Below are 19545 nucleotides of genomic sequence, written 5' to 3'. Positions count from 1 at the left end.
CTTACCATCGTCTAAATACAGTAGTTAAGCACTTTGTTGTGTCTGCTTTTGGCCATTCGTGTCTCGTCCTTGCACTTATCCTTCAGATAATTGTTTTATTACTATGCGTAAGAGAAGCCAATGTGCAGTAAAACCGTTACATTAAGTTCACTTAAAAGAAATTGCTTGTATGTTTGTGGTTCTGTTCTCCTGAACAGTTGTATTTAGTGTAATTGCGTTTGCCCTCAAAACAGACAAGAAATGGTTGGATCAAGTACATTTGATAAGCTAAAATAACACAAATGTTTTTTTACTCGTCTTATCAAGTCCTTCTATAACACTTCACCAATGAGTGCATTAATGTTTTGCCAGGCTGTTCGCACAATTGCCACTTGTATACCCTTTTCTTTCTCTCCCTGAGCACTTTTCCCCGTATAGAGGCATGCTTGTAGTGTAAATGTCTGTCTAAAACTTTCAGTCTTGACATAACTTTGCAGGGAAGCTGACCGAATCTTTGCCAAATTGTTGTAGGGTTCTATGTTATCTTGGTCTGACACAGCGCTCCCTTTGTGCATGCCCAGGCTGCTTGCTGGAGGGACCTGACCCAGCCATCTTGAAGCCTCTCGTGGAGCAAGCAATGCCCACGCTCATTGAGCTTATGTGTGACCAAAGTGTGGTGGTGCGTGACACAGTGGCCTGGACTATTGGACGTGTCTGTGAGATTATTCCCGAGGCAGTGGTTGCCGAGAACTACCTGGGTCCTCTGCTCCAGGCATTGGTGAAAGGACTGGGTGCAGAACCTCGAGTTGCAGCCAATGTGTGCTGGGTAGGTCTTGTGACGCAATTACAGCCACTATAGCTGTGTTCTACGAGGAAGCTCCTCCCTTCCATAAAAGATACTTGGGCTAAACTCGCGGCTTGCGTGTAATGATGGAGATACATTGTTTCTTGCGTATGCTTGCAACACTGTTACACTTATATGTAAGTGCTCTTGAAGTTTTGTACACTGTCTGCCGTCTAAACTCATTACTTTTGCTCGGTTGGGTTGCACAGAAACAGATCAAAATAATGAACAAGGCACAACGCACTGTTCTTTGTTGCAACATTTTCTCTTGTCCTTCATTTCTGTGTGGCACTTGGCATTAAAGTAGCACTGGTAAAGAATTGTGATAGAGAGAGCATCAGAAAAAGATTGGAGATGCCTAATTGCAGCTGAAGACGGTTAAATTCGGTGAGCACAACAATACGTGAGCTTGACATCATTCTTGATACAGTGATGGAAGTTTTCTGCCAAACTGCACCATGAAGAAATTGCTGCACCATATTGTTTATCTCAGGTATTGAGCCATGCCTGCGCAGGCATGCACCTCCTCCGAATAACTGCGGGTAAAGAATCAATCAGTGGAACTTTGCTGTTTGCCCGTCTTGCAGTGTGATATGCGTTGTGTGTCATCATGAAGCGCACAACTTTGTTGTTAGTTTGGAGCTTTCTGCCTACACCGTTTTGTTAAGTAAGTGCAGTGAACTGTCGGCACTGAAATGCATGAGGATGTCATAGGCAGGGCCCAGCACCCTTCTCCCCTTCCGGATCCACCAGTGTATATGCAGAATGTGGTGGGGCCATGGGGAAGTCCGAATAATCGGAGCAGGTACAAAATATCAATCGGCAATTTGCACATTGCAGCAGGACTGATGGTGTGGCTAGTTAGCCTGGTATGCACTTTTTTTAAAAATTGTCATTATTATCATTACTATTCTTATGTTTCTTTTTTTTCTTGCTGCCTATTTGTCACTCTGTGCACTTCCGTGTCACATTATTCTTCGCTACTACAAGAGCTATATATCTGCGGTTGCTTTGCGATCCATCAGTGGTAATTACACATTTTTTTATTAGTGTTTTACATCTAGTGTACGTAGTTTAGGAATAATTACCTTATGTAATTATAATGACACATGACTGTGCGAGCAGATGCCTTGTGTGCCTTTTTCACGGTCACTTACCGGTTTCAAGTGTGTACGGAGATTTTACTATACCTAGGCAGCTTGAACATGGAAAATGTATTTGCAAGAACGGGACAAGGAAGTAGACCCGGACACGCGAGGTACATAGTACAGATGCTATTCCATCTATGCCTGCGCCTTGCGGTGCAGATGTGTAGCTGTTAATGGAACAACCTAGCAAACCTAATGTCATGCGTTTGAGACGCATTGCTTTATCTTGTTGCATTACGATTAATTTGTGATGAAACAGTGCTCACGCCATATTAATTGAAGGTTATGGACAGATGTGTCAACTTGTGGACATGGATTTGGCAGATTGAACACAAGATGAAGCCAAGGACAGCTTGTGGGGATGAACTCGTTATTGAAATACAGAATTAACTATGAATTTGGGTTAAATCTGCATCATCTTCGTCTTCTTATATAACAAGTTGAAAAAATATGAAACAGCAAGTTCAAGACAAAACTTGGATTTTAGTATAATACACAATACTAATGTGATTTTCTAGAAAGTACTAACTTGTACAGCGTCTTTATTTGTTAACTCCATGTGGAGCTTCCGCTGTCCACCAGAGCAGTAAGATACTACAGTCGCCGACCATTTATTCGGACCCCACGGGGACTGCGGAAATGTCTGAATCCGGTGCCCGAAAAAGCAGATTAAAAAAAAGAAATGAAATCCTTTATTTCCACGCACTTATTCGGGCTCGGCATTAGGCTTGAAGAAATCGTGAATGCGCCGTTGCACGCTGTTCCGTTTACGCGCAATCTGCCTGAATCTCGGAGAGGGTCGTACGGTCACTATAGGCGGCTGAAAACACTGTCACTGCTTGTACACGCTCCGCTTGCGACGGCAGCGTAGCACATAGTGCGTCAACTTCCGACTCGGTCATCGTCCGGCGGTGTAGCAGAAACCTGACGAATGATCTTGCCGTCGTCGAGTTCTGCGCATGTCAGTACAGCAGTGTCGGCACCTGTGAAACTGTCAATGAGACGGTGTCCGGAATCGCAATGCAACCACTGCGCAAGTCTCGGCAGAACATTTTCCGCGTCGGTAGGGAGCACATCGGAAGGCGACAAATCTTAGGCCTCCCGGCACCTGCTTGCCGGCATTCCGCAGCGCAGTCTGCGCGGACACTGTCGGCGCCATCAGACGCTTGACGAGATGTTTCCGTATGCCGCGTTGGATCACCGAAACCTCGACACAGCACATAAAGCAAACACCACCGTGCCGACACCAGTCACACAAACGAAAAAATGCGGCCTGCTCGCAGCGTCTTGTGCGAAGAAACAAATCAGCTGCTGGATTGTCTTGACATGGCTTACTAAGCTGAAACCGGAACTGCTGCAGAGCCACTCTATCGAACTAGGCAAAAACGATGATGATGAGCGGGGATTTCCAGTAGCGCCACTTCGTGGGGCAGCAAGGAAGCTCCGTTCAAAACAAAAATAGCGTTCAGCAAGTCGAACCATGCACCGGTCAGAGTCGGTGCATGGTGCTCTCAACCGAGTTGGCTCAAGGAGTGTCCGAAAAATCAGACGAGAGGTTGCAAGGTGTCCGAACTTTCGGCAGTTGTTATACATTATGGTCTATGGGGAGAATAGCGGTGCCGCGAATCTGACCGAATAATCGGGCATGTCCGAATTTTTGGAGTCTGGAAAATCGGTGGGAGACTGTAGTCGTAATACATGTTCTTTTTTCATTCCCGTTAGCATTTCATTTTTGCATTTTGCAAAGGCATATTTCAGAAAGTTGTGAGAAATTGAGGTGCCGAGAGATTTTTATGGCAAGATCTATAATAGACGTACGCACAATGTTGTTCAATGAAGTTAACAATTTCAATGTTATTAATGTCTAAGTCATGCACAATGTACTGTGCTTACTCATGTGTAATGCATGCCCATTCTTCGTGGTCGGCCATTTTCATACCAGTGTAGTTGATTTTTGCACATGGATAGAGGTTAGCCTCGTTCGTTGACTGCATGTTATCGCATTATTGGCACCTTTTGGTGGAGCCTTTTAAAGCATTGGAACTCATTCGTCATCTATCTATAAACTATGAGAGTCATCAAAATTCAATACTTAAATGCATAGTTGCTGCTGTGGGACTTCTCTGAGAGTTCTTGAGTGGCGGTGATTACTCCATACTTGCCATTTCTCCAGTTTGCCCATTCAACGTGCAAATTTTCTACACAGTTTATAGCCGATGCTGATAATGAAGGTGGCCAGCTGTAAAGCTCATTGCAGTCACTGTCAATGTGTGATGTATAGCCATAAGTATCGCGGCTGCATCATAAAAGTGCACTATTTCTGATGTGCAGTGCCACAAATGCCACGAATTTTGATATTTTGACTCCTACTGTCTGCTCTGACTCCGTTGTAAGAGCACTGTCTCTCTGAAAGTGGGGTGCTGTATGTGATGCAGCTTAGGTCAAGCTTGTTGCTTCTGCCATTGTTTCCTTGTGTTGTTTTGTTTCAGTACTCATGTGCCGAACTAGTCTGCTACATTAATGTTTGCCATCAGCACTGGCTGGCATTTCAAGAGTGGGTGTTATTCTGATGTCGGGCATCCAGTGCAGTACCCTTATAACGATACCATATATAATGATATATCGGTTATAACGCTGAGTTCACTTCAGAGTATCAACTTATGCACTAGGGCTATGAGAAAAAAACCCATATGTAACGTTTTCTTCACTGCATATCTGATATAACGATTGAAATGCTGCCTTTTGGGCGGCGCTTTCCATGCAGAATAATCGTGAAATTTTCTTTGCCAAGTTCCGCTTAACCGAGACGGGGCGAAAAGTTTGCCTATGTGAGTTCGTTTATGTTGCCATTAATGCGCAGCGCATCCCGCCAGCATGGCTATTGCGAAAGCCACGGAGAGCATCGCAAGTTGGTGCAGCGTGCCACAAGATGGCGCCAGCTGCTTTGCATCCCCGTCGCCGGTGGGCGTTCAGAGAGAGAGAAAAAAAAGAGCGAGAAGTGAACCGTGCCTGTGCTCCCTTTCTACTATCTCCCTCTCTTCCTCAGCGAGCGCGGAAATGCGCCGCGGAAGCAGCAGTAGGTGCCCCCAAAAATGCGCAGCTTTGTGTCACTTGAGACGAAGCTGCAAATTTCGCGCCGTCGATGATATTTACGATTCTGACAGCCGTGAGTGCTACAATCATAAAGGCTAGAACCAGTGGCCATGCCGATGAACGGAAACGGCGAGCTTTGTGTGCTTGGGCAAAACCCCATGTGTGAAGCCAACACATGCCAACACGGTGGCAGCGGCTGACATTGCCGAACTCTGAGAGCACTTCGCTATGGGCGATAAAATAGGTGGTGCTTTGATGGAGGAGTTTCTGAGTGCAGATAGCGCTGCCTCGTTCTGCGAAGGTTCTCTGATGGGGTGATCATTGTCGTGACTGACAGCAGCGTTGTGCAACAGAGGCGAAATGATTGACATTGAAACCGACCCCAATGTTCATGCAAAGTGCACTGTTGTCGATAGAGTTGCTCATTGATTTCATGTAAGTTAAATTATAGCCTCTAGTGTTCGCGCAGCTGCTGGACGTGATGCACACTGTGATTGTGAGCCTGAAACTTCCGTGAAAGCAAGTGCAGATTTCTGACTACTTCAGCACGCCTAACACGTTACACGCTCTTTAGAGATATAAATAAGCGTTTCATTTTTCACAGCTTACTTTCTGTGTCAATTCTTTATCGTAAGTGGCAAATTTGGTTTTGGAGCTACGAAGGCATGTTTGGCAGCTTTTCTTTCTTTTTTATGGCAGTCCAGGTATAGCGATAATCAGTTATAACGATCTGATTTTTTGTTCTTAATATGGTTATAAGTGGACTGCACTGTAAAAGGTTGAATTTCTTGACTGCAGGCATTCAACAGCTTGGCTGAAGCGGCCTTTGAAGCTGCAGACACTCCTGGTGATGGATCAGAGCCAGAAACTTACTGCCTGTCAGAATACTTTGAAGTTATAGTATCAAAGCTCCTGGAGACGACAGAAAGGTATGTACTGCTTGCTACAAGTGTGCGTGCATGTGTGTGTTGTGTGTTTGGGGTCTATTATCCTCCTTTTCACTAATGGAGTTAAACTTATTCTAATAGCCTTGGAATGATAGCACCTTGGGATATGAAAAAACTTTTTCTATAGGGACCAAACATGAAAAGTAATATATATATATTTTAATGCGCACTTGGTGTTGAAATAGGCCACTTGCTATGCTCAAAGCTGGAATACGTGTGAACTGACATCAATGAATGCGGCCTCGCCTTGCAGGGCAGACGGAGGCCAGGCGAATCTCCGAAGTGCGGCGTATGAGGCTCTAATGGAGCTTGTGAAAAACTCGCCGCGTGATTGCTACGTGTGGGTGCAGCGCACTACCATGATCATCCTGGAGCGGCTGCAGCACGTGCTGGCTTTGGAAGGCCACATCCAGAGCAGCTCTGACCGGGCTCAGTACAACGACCTACAGTCGCTTCTGTGCGCCACATTGCAAAGTGTGCTGCGCAAGATGACCCTGGAGGATGCTCCAAAGATATCTGATGCCGTGGTTGCGGCCCTGCTGCAAATGTTCAGTTCGAGCAGTGGCCGTGCAGGCGGAGGTGTGCAGGAGGATGCGCTCATGGCTGCCTCCACTCTTGTTGAAGGTACTGGCCATGTAGCTCTTGTGGCTTCGTCTTCCACTGCTGCTCGCTGCATCCTCTGCCTTGCCAGTCTTGCTGGCTGCCTTTACTTAGCATAAGGTGCATGTGAAAAGTACGTGTTCAGAGAACGAAGCCTGTTGAGTGCACAAAAACTCCTTGTAATCACCTTTTGATGCAAGCAATTCAAAATGCACACAAAGTGGAGTTTGGCTTTGAAGATGTTGAGTAGGCTTGCTCGTTACTTTGTGGAAATGGGAAGTGGCGGTCAGTGCTGACACAAGCCACTAAGGCATGGTTTAGTCAGCTTTGTGAAGTGTTTGCAGGCCATACTGTGGCTGTCTTGCCAAAAATCGGGCATAATAAATAACCTCTTGCTTGGATAGGGGAGGGAAGATGAGAGGGGTGCAGCTCATGCTGCAAGAGGCAAGGCTTATCCAATGTTGAAGGCTGAAACCCAACCAGCGATAAAACAATTTCATTGAAGTGGCAGTACCACTCAAGCATTCTTCACTTTCTAAATTGTACTCTGCAATTGCAGATTTGGGTAGCTTCTAATGTTGCAAGTGTGACATGATTTTGTCATGATCAATCAGAACAACCAAATGCTGTCATCACTGGGCTTTTAATTTGACATGTGCATTAATTTCTGAGGTGTCCGTTAGGCATGTGTGGAACGAACTTTATGGGAGCCATTTCAGCAGAGTTTGAAAGCCTTGGCAAATGCCACTAGCTTGCGTAGCTAGATCACTTGGATGATTCAGAGCACTTTATTAATTCACGTAGGGGGACCTCTCTTAATTCATAACGTCAACGGCTTGTGAATTTTGTGGTGGCAGGAAAAGTTTCTTTGGGCCAGTTTAAATCTAGTTTAGATGAGTGAAGCTACATACCATAACAAGTTACTGCAAGTAAAGTTCAACTGTTGTATGCAGTTCCTTTTGTGAAATAGGGTTCTCATTGTTGCAGATGGCACTAGTTTCTGCACCAAGCAGTTCTGCATTCATACACTCTGCACATTGCTCCTTTTTTTTTCTTTTTTCTTTTTGACAATGCAGTTCTAGGCGACAAGTTTGTCAAGTACATGGAAGCCTTCCGGCCTTTTCTGGCCATTGGTCTCAAGAACCATGCAGAATACCAGGTAGTGTGCTCAGAGTTCACTGTTGTTGGAAGAAATGTTTCATATTCTGCATGGCCCTGTGTTATGGTATTTGATTGAAACCTGTGTTCCGTCATCTTTTAAATGTTTATAGGTGTGCTCAGCTGCCGTGGGTCTGACAGGCGACATCTGCAGGGCTTTGGGATCTCAGGTCCTCCCCTTCTGTGACGACGTTATGACAATGCTGCTGGAAAACTTAGGGGTGAGTGTGTGGAAGCTTTTCTTTTCTCTTTGTCATTTCAGGTATGTACTGCTGATATAAGCTTTGTTGTAGCTAGGGACTGGGTTGTTTGCTCTTGTATTTTAAAGATTTAACAAGCATTTTTGGCACATAGTATTTCTTTCATAACGAAATCTGCCCTTGTTGGCACCTGTTAAATTGCAGCTTCCTCCCTCCCCTCTTATTCTTTTCTCCTTTTTTTGCACGTTTTGCATATATTTAGTTTGAAAAATTGCTTGTGGGTATCTACATTAAAATGCAGCAATGCAGCTGAGGCTCACCGAAGAAGAAAGTTTAGGTTTCTTGGAAGTACACATACACAAACAGGTGCGTCAACAGAAAGCATTCCTAGTTGAGTAAAATACATCCGGTTTTTCGGACTCCTTAGTGGCTGTGAAAACGTCAGAAAAATCTGACAGTCTGAAAAAATGAATGCATGCCTTTTACTGTCCCCAAGGGCTCAAATCGCCACAGGTGCGTTTGAAATGGCTCTAAAGACCTGCCAGTGCACTTATAAGGTCTATCGGTGCTATCACTATGAGGGGAGACCGAGGGTGCACATGTGTATAAATTAAGGTATATATATAGACACTGTGTCCCATGACAGTGGCCCCTTTCCACTCTTGGTGTGCTTCACTGTAGTACACTGCCTATGCTTGACCACGTAACACTCCTGCATCGCAGTGAACAGGCAAAATGCAATGCTTAACCCTTTGAGGGTCGATTTTTTTTGCGATGTGCAACCGCCCAGGGTCGATTTTTTTTTTTATTACAGATTCCGATTCTTCTTAGGGACTTATTTCGAAAAAAAAATTACCGTAATTTTCTAGGGTGACCGTAAAGTGAGAAAAAAAAATTTTGCGTTGGTATATATGCACTCTTCATTCATGAATAACAACAATAAAGAAAGGAAATAAACGTACCAGAATTAAAAGTTTGATGCATTTTTATGCACATAGTTCAAGGCATTGAAAATCGGCACATGAGAATATGTGCGTGTGTATATATGTGAGTGTAATGTGAGTGAATATATGTGAGTGTAACATGAGGGTCGAGTTCAAGCAACGAAAATAATGAAAAAAAAAACTTGTTATAATCCAGTAAATGTGAAGCTAAGCTTAATAGAACCTTTTGTTCTACTCAGGCTCAAATGAAAACAGTGTTACAGCCATGACAGTAATTATAAAGTGTGCACTGGCATTTTGTTTCCAGAACAATAATGTACATCGCTCGGTGAAGCCTCAGATCCTGTCAGTTTTTGGTGATATTGCCCTGGCCATTGGACCAGAGTTCAAGAAGTTCCTGGACATTGTGCTTCAAACATTGGCTCAAGCCTCTGTAGCCTATGTTGACAAGGTAAGGTGACAAGGATTGTTCTTGTTGTGCTTTCTGCTACATTTTAGATTTTTGACTGATGTCAGTGCAGTTTTCTCTTTAGGTGTTGGCTTCAAAGTTTTATGCAACTAAGCTTTAGTGAGTCTCAATTCGGGATAACTACCATCCCTGTCATGCAGCATTTAAAAGGACTGAAAATCCATTATCATGGTACCCATATTTTTTAATGCAATGGAAAGCTTACCGGTCAGTGTCTACAGTGAAATCTCAATATAACGAACTTCAAGGGACCGCGGTAAATTGTTTGTTATTCTGAAATAGGGTTATAGTGAAAGCCCCAAAATTAACCATTCCGCTCATCAATCCATCAGTTCCTAAGCTGTGACCATATGAGCTATCCACGAAGACGTCGCTGTTGGCTCTCGGCATGCGCTGTTGATATTTTCCATAGATTCTGCCGCCACGCACCACCGAAGCACCGTATAATAAGAGTGACGCACACAAAACAGACGCTGACATTGAGAAAATTACCCACGAAAAGCTAGCTCCATTTCATCTGCAAAGCACAATGTTTCTTGCTTTTTGTTTGTTTTTTACATTTCTTGCTGTGAACACCACGACTGTCTTGCTCAAGGTGGACGCCTGAACTATGTCAAAGCGAAAGTGTGCATAAGCAACACCGTTTGGAAAGAGCAAAGTGTGACCGCGTGGAATCTCGTGAATATGGAGGTTACATTTCACCGCGCATGTAGCTAGTATGGCCACAGAAAGAAGGGTTAAAGAAGGAAGAGACGTGCCTCCATTGCTAGGCGACACTATTCTTGGTAGAGCATGTGCTTGCAAAACCTGATGTGTTGTCGCCTCTGCTCGCCCGCTTTTTTCTCGGGCGTGGTCTCGGGTTTTGCAAACCGATGCACTGCGACATCCACTCTCTCCGCCTTGTTGTCTGCTAGCCTACCATTTCGGCTGCTATGAAGGATACACGGAAATTTAAGAATCCCCAGATTTCGGAATATTTGTTTGTAATACTGAGGTGTTGTTAATGTCACAAGGAGACTGAATAATGATTGTTATTCAGAAGTTCATAGTACTGAAATATGGGTACATTGAAACTATAAGTCAGCAGGGGATTTCTGAAAAGTTTGTTAATGTGGTGTTCGTAGTAACGAGATTTCACTGTAATCATGAAGTACCAATGCAGAAAACGCTCTGGAACATTTTTTATTATAATTTTTCGATCTGCATTGAGGATGTAGTCGCTGACTAGATGCATGCTGAGATCGGTGATAGGTGAGCGCGATAATGATTGTATGCTGGCATTAATGGGAGGCCGACGACAAGTGTGGCCGTGCTGTAACAAGGTATAATTTTGGACATCCACCCACATTGTCTCCAACTTGCGGGTTTTCGCAGAACTATTGCGTCAAAGTATAATTTTGTTTATCAAGTCATGTTTCTGCGATTCATGTTTTCCGAAACATTATATCATTTCCGCAATAATAGCTATGTGTTTCCATGGTTTCCTGTCCAACTGCTTTTGTATTTAACCAGTCAAAATGAAATGACGCCTTTACACGTGATATGGGATGCTGCATGTCGCCGCAGCCATGCGTGCATTTTTAGTTTTCAGTGCACAGGATAATGTACAAGTCTCTAATAATATGCCAACTGCAATTTTGAGCAATAAAGTTGCTGTAATTAATAGCAGTTGACTTACAATAATCTCGTGGAACACATCCGAAGTACCAAGATTTCACCACCGATCTCGCCACTTACTGGTTTTTGAGACTTTCTTTGACAACATAAAATTACAATTATTACTTAAATCGCGAACACTGTGCTGGAATCTATCACTATGATTCGTGGTCATTTCATTTCCATCAACGTCTCGCAACCCATTCTGGCCAGTTACCAGTCCCTTTAATGTCCTTAGTTGGTTTCTGTATTTGTGTATGTAATACAGTTGCCAGCCGATAAATCGGACACTGATAATCCAGGCATGCTCGGTAATTCGAACAGCTTTGCGGCACCGCCAACTTAGACTTATGGGTAAAAACTACCGATGTTTCGGACAGCCACCAGCTCTACATTCGATTATCCAGACTTCGTCCGTACCTGTAGGGTATGCCGACTCTGCCGCCATTATCTCCTCTGGCAACCTCGATGAGATGTTAAGCATGGCCTCAGAGATTTAACTGCAAATGCCAATCTTGGAGGCTTTGCCTGAATCATAGGTTACATCAACATCGTGATCATCACATCCTATACTGGCTATTCTTGCAACCCCGCGCAAGGCCTGCTCTCGCCATTCTGTTTGTTGAATTCGCCTTTCGGACTGCGTACTGCCATTCTGTGCTTGTTTGTTTAGCTTGCATTCCAGGCAACACTGTGCTGGCTCCAAGAAGTCTTTCTCGTGAACTTATCGACAGGCCGCATCAAGTGGTACCAAAGGTGCCCTTGCAGTCCGAGTGAGCCAGACTCTGCAACTGAAGAGCCTCAACTGCCACCTACCACAATGAGCTGAAATGTGGACATCACTGATGACCTGTTATGCTGCGGTGTGCGGATTTCTGCTGCCGTTACATTTGAAGACTGTGCAGACAACGACAGCACGGTTATGATGAACTGAACAATGACGAAATAATTAAGCAAGTTCTCCAAAGTCAAACAGCAACTCTAACTTGGATGACGATGATGTGCCGTGTGCTCCGGAGCATTCACATGCAGATCTCACTCGAGCCTTTGCAGTCCTTGTATTGGCGTACAGCGACAGCACAAAACTGGCAGAAATACAGGCGCACTCGGTTCCACATAAGCGGAAGTGTATGAAGCAACGAATCGACCACTTATTCCTTGCACAGGGGCCTTGAAACGTAAATAAAATTATGTTTTTGGATACATTCGTTTTTTTGGACATTCGATACTTCAGACTTATTTACGTTCCCCGTGGAGTCCGAATTATAGGTTATCGACTGTATATATGTATAAAAAAACAATGTCTGCACTTTAGTTGAGCTAAGCGTGTTTGGAAAAGAATGCCTGTGGAAAGTACCTTGTGATGTCTAATTTGCGGAATTTGTACCTGGTTCAAACCCAATTTGACTTGATATGAATGAGTATTGCCTGAATGTTTATGAAATGCTAGATTTTCGTGCAACTGATGCTGCTATCAGTGCTGACAGCTCCTAAGTGATGCATAATTCATGAATGTACAAATCTCAGGAGCAAGTCGCAGCACTCAAAAGCAGCATTTCCATGTCCTATTCAGCTTGTTTAACATGCTGCAATCCTCCAGTATGAAATACACTAGATTGGATTGCTTTGGATTGTGCTGACAGTATTACAATGTTGCACTGTTACATTGTAGCCTGTTGATTTGGGCATCGCACTAATCTCTGGTGCCTTTGCAGAGTCTGTCACTGCATCCATTTATGTAGCCACTCTTTGACCCCTGAAGTTGCGGATGCATGTGGTCTGTACTATATGGGTTTTGTTTAACCTAGGGGTTCTCAAACATTCTAGCCTTGGGGAACCCCATCAGCTTTTCCAGAGTGCTGCAGAAACCCTTTAGAATAAAAAACGGGAACAGCTCAACACAGGACGAGCGAGTAAAAAGCACAGGACAGAGCTCTTTACTCGCTCGTCCTGTGTTGCGCTGTCCCTGTTTTGTTCTAAATTTAAATGAACCAACCAGCCTCATTGAACATACTGCAGAAACCCTGTCCCTTTGCTGCGCTCTCAATACTGTGAGTGCTGATGTGCTGGCATGTCTCTAAAAACGGGGATGCCTAACCAGGGTAAACTGCCACCACATTCCTTTTTTTTCCGACATGCAGCACCTGCCAACCATACGGCTACTGCTCTCTTCCATAAACGTGGTCTTCACACGAGCGAACTGTCGGTTGCACAAAATCTTCAATTCTTTACAAACGTCAGAACTCACTCGTTCTGCAGAATAATACCGATCACAATGATAAGCCTAAATGCCTGCATCATCCGATGTGCAGCCATGCTCCTCGTGCACATCAAAACACTTGTCTTGTGCTTCTATTGCACATCCAATGCAATGTCGTGGCAAATCGGGCTCAATCAAAACTGCTGTGCTGACTCGAATGGGCCTAAATCCTAAACAATGTGTGAATGCGCCCCGCATGTCTGTTACGATATGCCAATAAACAACCAATATCATCGTCTACGGGCAACAAGACTTGACCAGGCGAATGCTGCTAAATTCGGAAGTGGCTCGGCTTTCCGAACCCCGGAGTTCATTCCTGCTCATGAGCACAAATTAAATGTCTCCAGTGTGGCTGCTGTGGGTTTGTCGCTGCTCCCTGACGACTGAAGTGTGGGTGTGGCATTCAATGGCTTTGTTAAATTCAAAACGCAATGCACATGTTTTTCTTCTCTAAATCGATGAATTGCAGAAGTGGATGGGAAAAAAGGGATGGGGTTGGATTCATTCTGACCACTTGCAAAACCCTAAGATGCCATTCCCGGAATCTAGTTTGAGAACCTTTGGTTTGTCCAAACAACACTCGTACTTGAAGTTGATAACATAATACCTTTTCTGCAGAACTTTTACTTTCTTTATGCTTGTTATCTGTGCAGCATGACTATGAGATGGTAGAATACCTGAATGAGTTGCGGGAAGGCTGCTTGGAAGCTTACACCGGCATTGTTCAAGGACTCAAGGGAGACCAGAATTCTCCGAATGGTAAGCATCTTCATGCTGCTTCAAATTGTATAGCCACACTTGCACACTGAAAGCCTTTACCCTTGGAGAGATGTGCAGAATTGCTTTGTACAGTCGGTCATTAGTTCATTTCTCTAGTTGAGTAGTTTGCATTTTGTTTCTCAATTTTGGTGTGAATAGAAGTAAATGATTGTTGGAAAATAAAAGCAAGTTGAATTTACAGTTGAACCTCGATATATTGAATAACGCAGTGGTTGCAAAATAGTTTGGTGTAGCCCGAAGTCAGTATAAAAAAATCATGCAAAATACATGTATTAGACTTGTACCAATCGATCAGTGAACCAATCACGGCACAGTAAATACTCACTTGAAGTTTCAAACAAAGTATTTATTTCTTTGGCTGAAAGTACTGCAGTAGTGTAGCCTGCTTCCTATTGGCAGCCGCATACTTCACCATGGTGTCCTCAACATAGTCTAAACGACCCATGAGTGATAGGCCGGTGCCTTCTATTCAGCTGCAGTAGGTGGCGTAGAAGGGTCAAAGCAGGTACAGCTTCAGTTGAAGTTGGGAGCAGGGCAACGTCAATGCTTGCAGGATCAACCTCGACAGTGTCTTCGTCTGGCTGCTACTTCCACTGCAACCTCCGCCTCTGTCAGTCGAAGCATTTTGAAACACTGTCAATTATAAAGTATGAAGTGGCGTCGGCCAAGGTGTCTATGAGTGAGCTCAGCGAATGTGCACTTTCGCACGTCTTTGTGGAATCAAACCGCGATTCCTTGTGAGGTGCAGCAGGCATAGAACGTGGCCCTCTGAGGAGGAGTTAGCATGGCAGATGTAGTGTGCTTTTGACGTTGAACTAGCCAAGCCGCCGCATGCATACGCCGCTACGTTCAAGTGGCTCCATCGGCACAATCGCTGTGTGCAGCTATGGTGCGTGGCAGTCGGTAACGCCCATCGTGTTACCGCTATCTTCGAGAGTGTTGTGGGAAAGCTCGCGGTCTGTCAACAGAGTGCATGTGGTCTGAGGTGGCAGAGTTCGATACAGTTGCTGACTCATTTTTCAGACTCCAAAAATTCGGACATGCTCGATTATTCGGTCTGCTTCGCGGCACCGCCATTCTCCCCATAGACCATAATGTATAACAACTGCCGAAAGCTCGGACACCTTGCAACCTCTTGTCTGATTTTTTGGACACTCCTTGAGCCAACTCAATCGAGAGCACCATGCACCAACTCTGACCGGCGCATGGTTAGACATGCTGAACGCCATTTTTGTTTTGAACGGAGCCTCTTTGCTGCCTCACGAAGTGGCGCTACTGCAAATCGCCGCTCTTCGTTTCTGCCTGGTTCGTGGCTACAGCACTTCCGGCCTCAGTTTAGTGAGCCTTGTCAAGACAATCCAGCAGCCGAGTTGCTTCTTTCTTCGTGCACGATGCTGTAAGTAGGCCGCGTTTTTCGTTTGTGCGACTTGCATCAGCGTGACGGCGTGGTGGTGTTTGTTTTGTGTGCTGTGTTGAGGCTGTGTTGAACCAGCGCGGCATACAGAAACATCGCGTCAAGTTTCTAATGGCGCCGACAGTGTCCGCGCAGACTGCGCTGGGAAATGCCAGCAAGCGGGTGCCGGGAGGCCTAGGACTTGTCGCCTTCCGATGTGCTCCCTACTGACGCCAAAACGCTCTGCCGAGACCTGCGCAGTGGTTGCATTGCGATTCTGGACACCGTCTCATTTGACAGTTTCCCAGGTGCTGACACTGCTGTGATGACATGCGCAGAACTCAACGACGGCGGGACCATTCGTCAGGTTTCTGCTGCACTGCCCGACGATGACTCCGAGTCAGATGACGACGCACTATGCGCTACGCTGCTGTCGCATGCGGAGCATTTACAAGCAGTGACTGTGCTTTCAGCTGCCTATAATGACCATACGACCTTCTTCAAGATTCAGGCTTATCTGATTGCGCGTAAATGGAACAGCATGTAACAGTGCATTCACGACTTCTTCAAGCCTACTGCCGAGCCCGAATAAGTGCGTGGAAATAAAGGATTTCCTTTTTTTTTCCTAATCTGCTTTTTCGGACACCTGTTTATTCGTACATTTCCGCAGTCCCTGTGAGGTCCGAATAAACGGTCGGCGACTGTATATCCATTCCACTTCCAACTCTGTTGCATGCGATTTCCAGATGATATAAAAAGTGTTTGATATACGCAATAATTCGATGTATTCGTGTTTGGTATGTAGAGGTTTGACTAATAGTGCTGAACAGTTTGTCACCCCAATCAAGCACACCTGGGAGGCTGTCCATAGTCTCTCAGGCCTTTGGGAACACTGCCCTCTCACCCCTTGCTGATCACTCTGGGAAGAAGGAAAATGTGAACAGTGTTAGCAAACGGAAGTAAAATACAGCAAAAGAAGAAAGAAAGAGAAGGAAGAAAAAAGAATGTAGCGTGAGGGAAGAAAATGTAAACTCACTGTATGGGAGCTCCCACATTTGTGCATGTGCTACCAGAGTGAGTGGCCAAGCAGTTACAATCCTGCATTGCTTTCTTTTTAGTTCAACCTTGACTTTGTGAAAGTTTCGAGGTCTAGCCTGATTTACTAGAGTAGTGTAACCTTTCGTTATAGGTAAGCAACTAACTAGACCCAGGCAAGCGTTTCATGACATCAAATGAAGCTGGTGCTGATATTTTGTTTCGAGTTCACCACCCTTCTTACATTGCTTCCTTTTTTTTCCCCCCCTAGCTTAGAAGTGACTGTACTCCGCCAACCAAGTTTACATTGAATAGTTTAATACTACACACATTTCTGTAATTTGACATGGTGTGATTCTGCATTTAATTTGATCCAGGCGCAAGGGTCCTAGCCAGTGCCCATATATTTCAGTGGATCAAAAATTTTATATCAGTCCTGAAATTCGACCTTGCTGGACAGGTCAAGTTTAAATGCTCGGCATGGCCATGCACAACTTTATTGGCGACCACAGTGGCAGCAGTATCAATTTCGGCAGCACGCTAGGGGACAGTAAATGCAAAGGATAGAAAGTTGGGCGAGTTGATACGGTAACATATTCTAATTGCAGCGTGAAGTGACACAGACAGACGAGAAGCAGACAGGATGAGTGCTCATCCTGCCTGCTTCTGGTATGTGCATGTGTCACTTCGCACTACAATTCAAGGACAGTAAATGCGTCATATATACATTATCACCTGAACACTGATATTCAACTTGCCTTCAGCAGATTTTCAGGCAAAGCGATGGTTCACCATGAATTTTCATTGTGTTTCTAATGTGCTATTGTTTTTCTACAAAATTGACTTTAAGAATTGCCTGCATGTTACTACGTGGTATGAAACCAAAACCCTGTTCGCAGAGTTGGCAACTGCCTACCGTCAGAGACAGTCATCATGCCGTTCTCAGACTTAAATTATGAAAGCTTCTTAAAAATATTTATTTATATAAATAAATAAGTTATTTTATATCTTAAGAGAGCGGCAGTGGAGTTGTCACATGTTTACAGTATAACAAAGTTTTCTGTGTGTCATGGGACGAACTGGTGGAGTGTTTCGTACATGGGCCATCATCCTGTTTGCTATTGGAGAGTCGTTGGGACAGGCAGAATATCAGAGGCAATGGACTACACAGAGGACATGTTGTGGCCTGTAGACAGTCATAAAAAGAGCTGTGTATGAACGACGATGATGGATATTAAGTGTAAATAAATTTGCATTCTGTCAAGGTAAATCTTTTCCTCATTGTGAGGATTGGAAGCATGCTACATGTCTTTGTTTGATAAGATGCACATCAGATTTGGATAAATACACTCGAACCTCGTTTTAACAGTGCAGGATATCATTAAGTAATGGGTACAACAAAGTAAATGTAATTCTCCTTGAAATTTTCATAGAGATTCATCTTTAAACTTCATCTCCCAAACTTGGAATACCTGAGTATTGCGGGCAGAGTATTTCTTTTTTTCACGGGTTTCAACATTCTTTTGGCGCGGCAGTTCAATACTCCTTTGTTGGATACACTGTTGAGCAACACTACTCTTTCTCTTCTCACAACCGCACACCTAACGTTTTGCGTGTAAGCAGTGGCTGTGTGCCCAAGCTCTTCGCTCATACTGGGGAGGCCACATGAGAGTGCTGGATCGAGCGGATTGGCCCAATCTGCTGCCATGCAGTTGGCGTACTGTGTTGTGTGCCACGAGCTTCTCAATGACGACAGGCTTCACTGCACAGTGTGGTCTGTGGTCATCTTTCGACGTGTTGCCACTTTCCCATATAAACTAACAAAGTGGAATGCGGAAGCAAAAGACTATCACATTAAAACAGAAGGCTGCTATTTAGGGGCTGTCGCATCAGCTGTGAAGAAGTCTCCTGTTGCACAAGACTTTGACATCGCAGTCAGCACGTGGTTCACTATTCTGGGAAGCTGTGCAGCGCTCACAAATACTGCGTCCTGTGATGTATAGGGAAGCTGGAAAAACATGCAAGCTGCTGTGTTCAAAGCATTCTGGGATGCCATATACAAAAGTGTTTTTTAACACCAGGGCTGCAAATGTGCTACTAAGTGGAGTTGGCCTGCAGAGAAAGGCAAAGCATTTCTTTCGCATTACAGCGTGTGGCAGCTTCGTTGCCAATGCTAGCTGGTTGCAGCATCTTAAGGAGCAACATGACATCATCGGAAGAACGTAGTTTGGGAACGTCAGTTCGCCGACGAAGAGGCTGGAGTGGCTGGGGTTGAAGGAACTGTTGGGCTCTTGCTTCTGAAATACCTGGAGAAAGGATGTTTTCAATGCTGATGAGATGGCTGCTTTTCCAGATGTTGCGAAGAAAAACACCAGCCCTCAAATATAGCTATGCCACGGAGGCAAGCACAGTAAACAGTCACTATGCTTTTCTTTGTGAGTACATGGATGGCTCTGAGAAGGTGCTGGCTTGTTGTAGGCAAAGCTATGTCACCTTGATGTTTTAAGGAGAAGCAGTATGTCTCCAGCTGCAAAGCACAGATGATGCACAATATACTTGCAGATATTTTTCAGATGCTGGTTCTTGAAGCAGAACTGCAAAGTGTGCCCCAGGCTTGGCAATTGCACAGCCCACCAGTTGAGTGCCAAGTTACGCAGCATCAAACTTTTTCTACCACTGAGTTGTACCTCATTAATTCTACCACTTGATTGAGGGATCGTAATGTTCAATGAAGGCTACCACTAGTGCTTGATTCATTGTGATTCCTTTACACGATTGCAGTGAAAAACAAGAATCTACTTGTACATGGAAATTCAGGTTCTGCAAGCCACATGGACAAGTCCATAAACAGAATAGCCGGGAGCTTTCGGCAAGCTTGCTAAGAGGTGCCTATGCGTGACTCTGCTAGCGCCGATTCTGCAGAAGCTGTCGCTGCAGAAGAAAATGACATTGCACAGGAAGTTGAAGCATTGTGGAATGTGCTGAGTGACACCAGTATTGCTGCGGCCCAGTGAATCGTTCTGCTATTATGTGAGCTTT

The 19545-nt window shown here is 44.6% G+C and overlaps 1 protein-coding gene across 1 annotated transcript in view; it reads left to right on the top strand.

Annotated features, from left to right (window-relative positions):
• The window catches only part of Fs(2)Ket (Importin subunit beta Fs(2)Ket), a 74374-nt gene that overhangs the window by 35305 nt on the left and 19524 nt on the right, over nucleotides 1-19545 (top strand). Inside the window, exons 10-16 of the mRNA XM_065438558.2 lie at nucleotides 561-805; nucleotides 5863-5993; nucleotides 6265-6635; nucleotides 7688-7770; nucleotides 7883-7990; nucleotides 9221-9364; nucleotides 13952-14057. Coding sequence (XP_065294630.1) covers nucleotides 561-805; nucleotides 5863-5993; nucleotides 6265-6635; nucleotides 7688-7770; nucleotides 7883-7990; nucleotides 9221-9364; nucleotides 13952-14057 — 1188 coding nt within the window. The remainder of the gene's footprint in view (nucleotides 1-560; nucleotides 806-5862; nucleotides 5994-6264; nucleotides 6636-7687; nucleotides 7771-7882; nucleotides 7991-9220; nucleotides 9365-13951; nucleotides 14058-19545) is intronic.

Source organism: Dermacentor albipictus, chromosome 1, assembly GCF_038994185.2.
Source record: "Dermacentor albipictus isolate Rhodes 1998 colony chromosome 1, USDA_Dalb.pri_finalv2, whole genome shotgun sequence".
Classification (NCBI taxonomy): domain Eukaryota; kingdom Metazoa; phylum Arthropoda; class Arachnida; order Ixodida; family Ixodidae; genus Dermacentor; species Dermacentor albipictus.
This window is presented reverse-complemented; position numbering and strand designations above follow the sequence as displayed.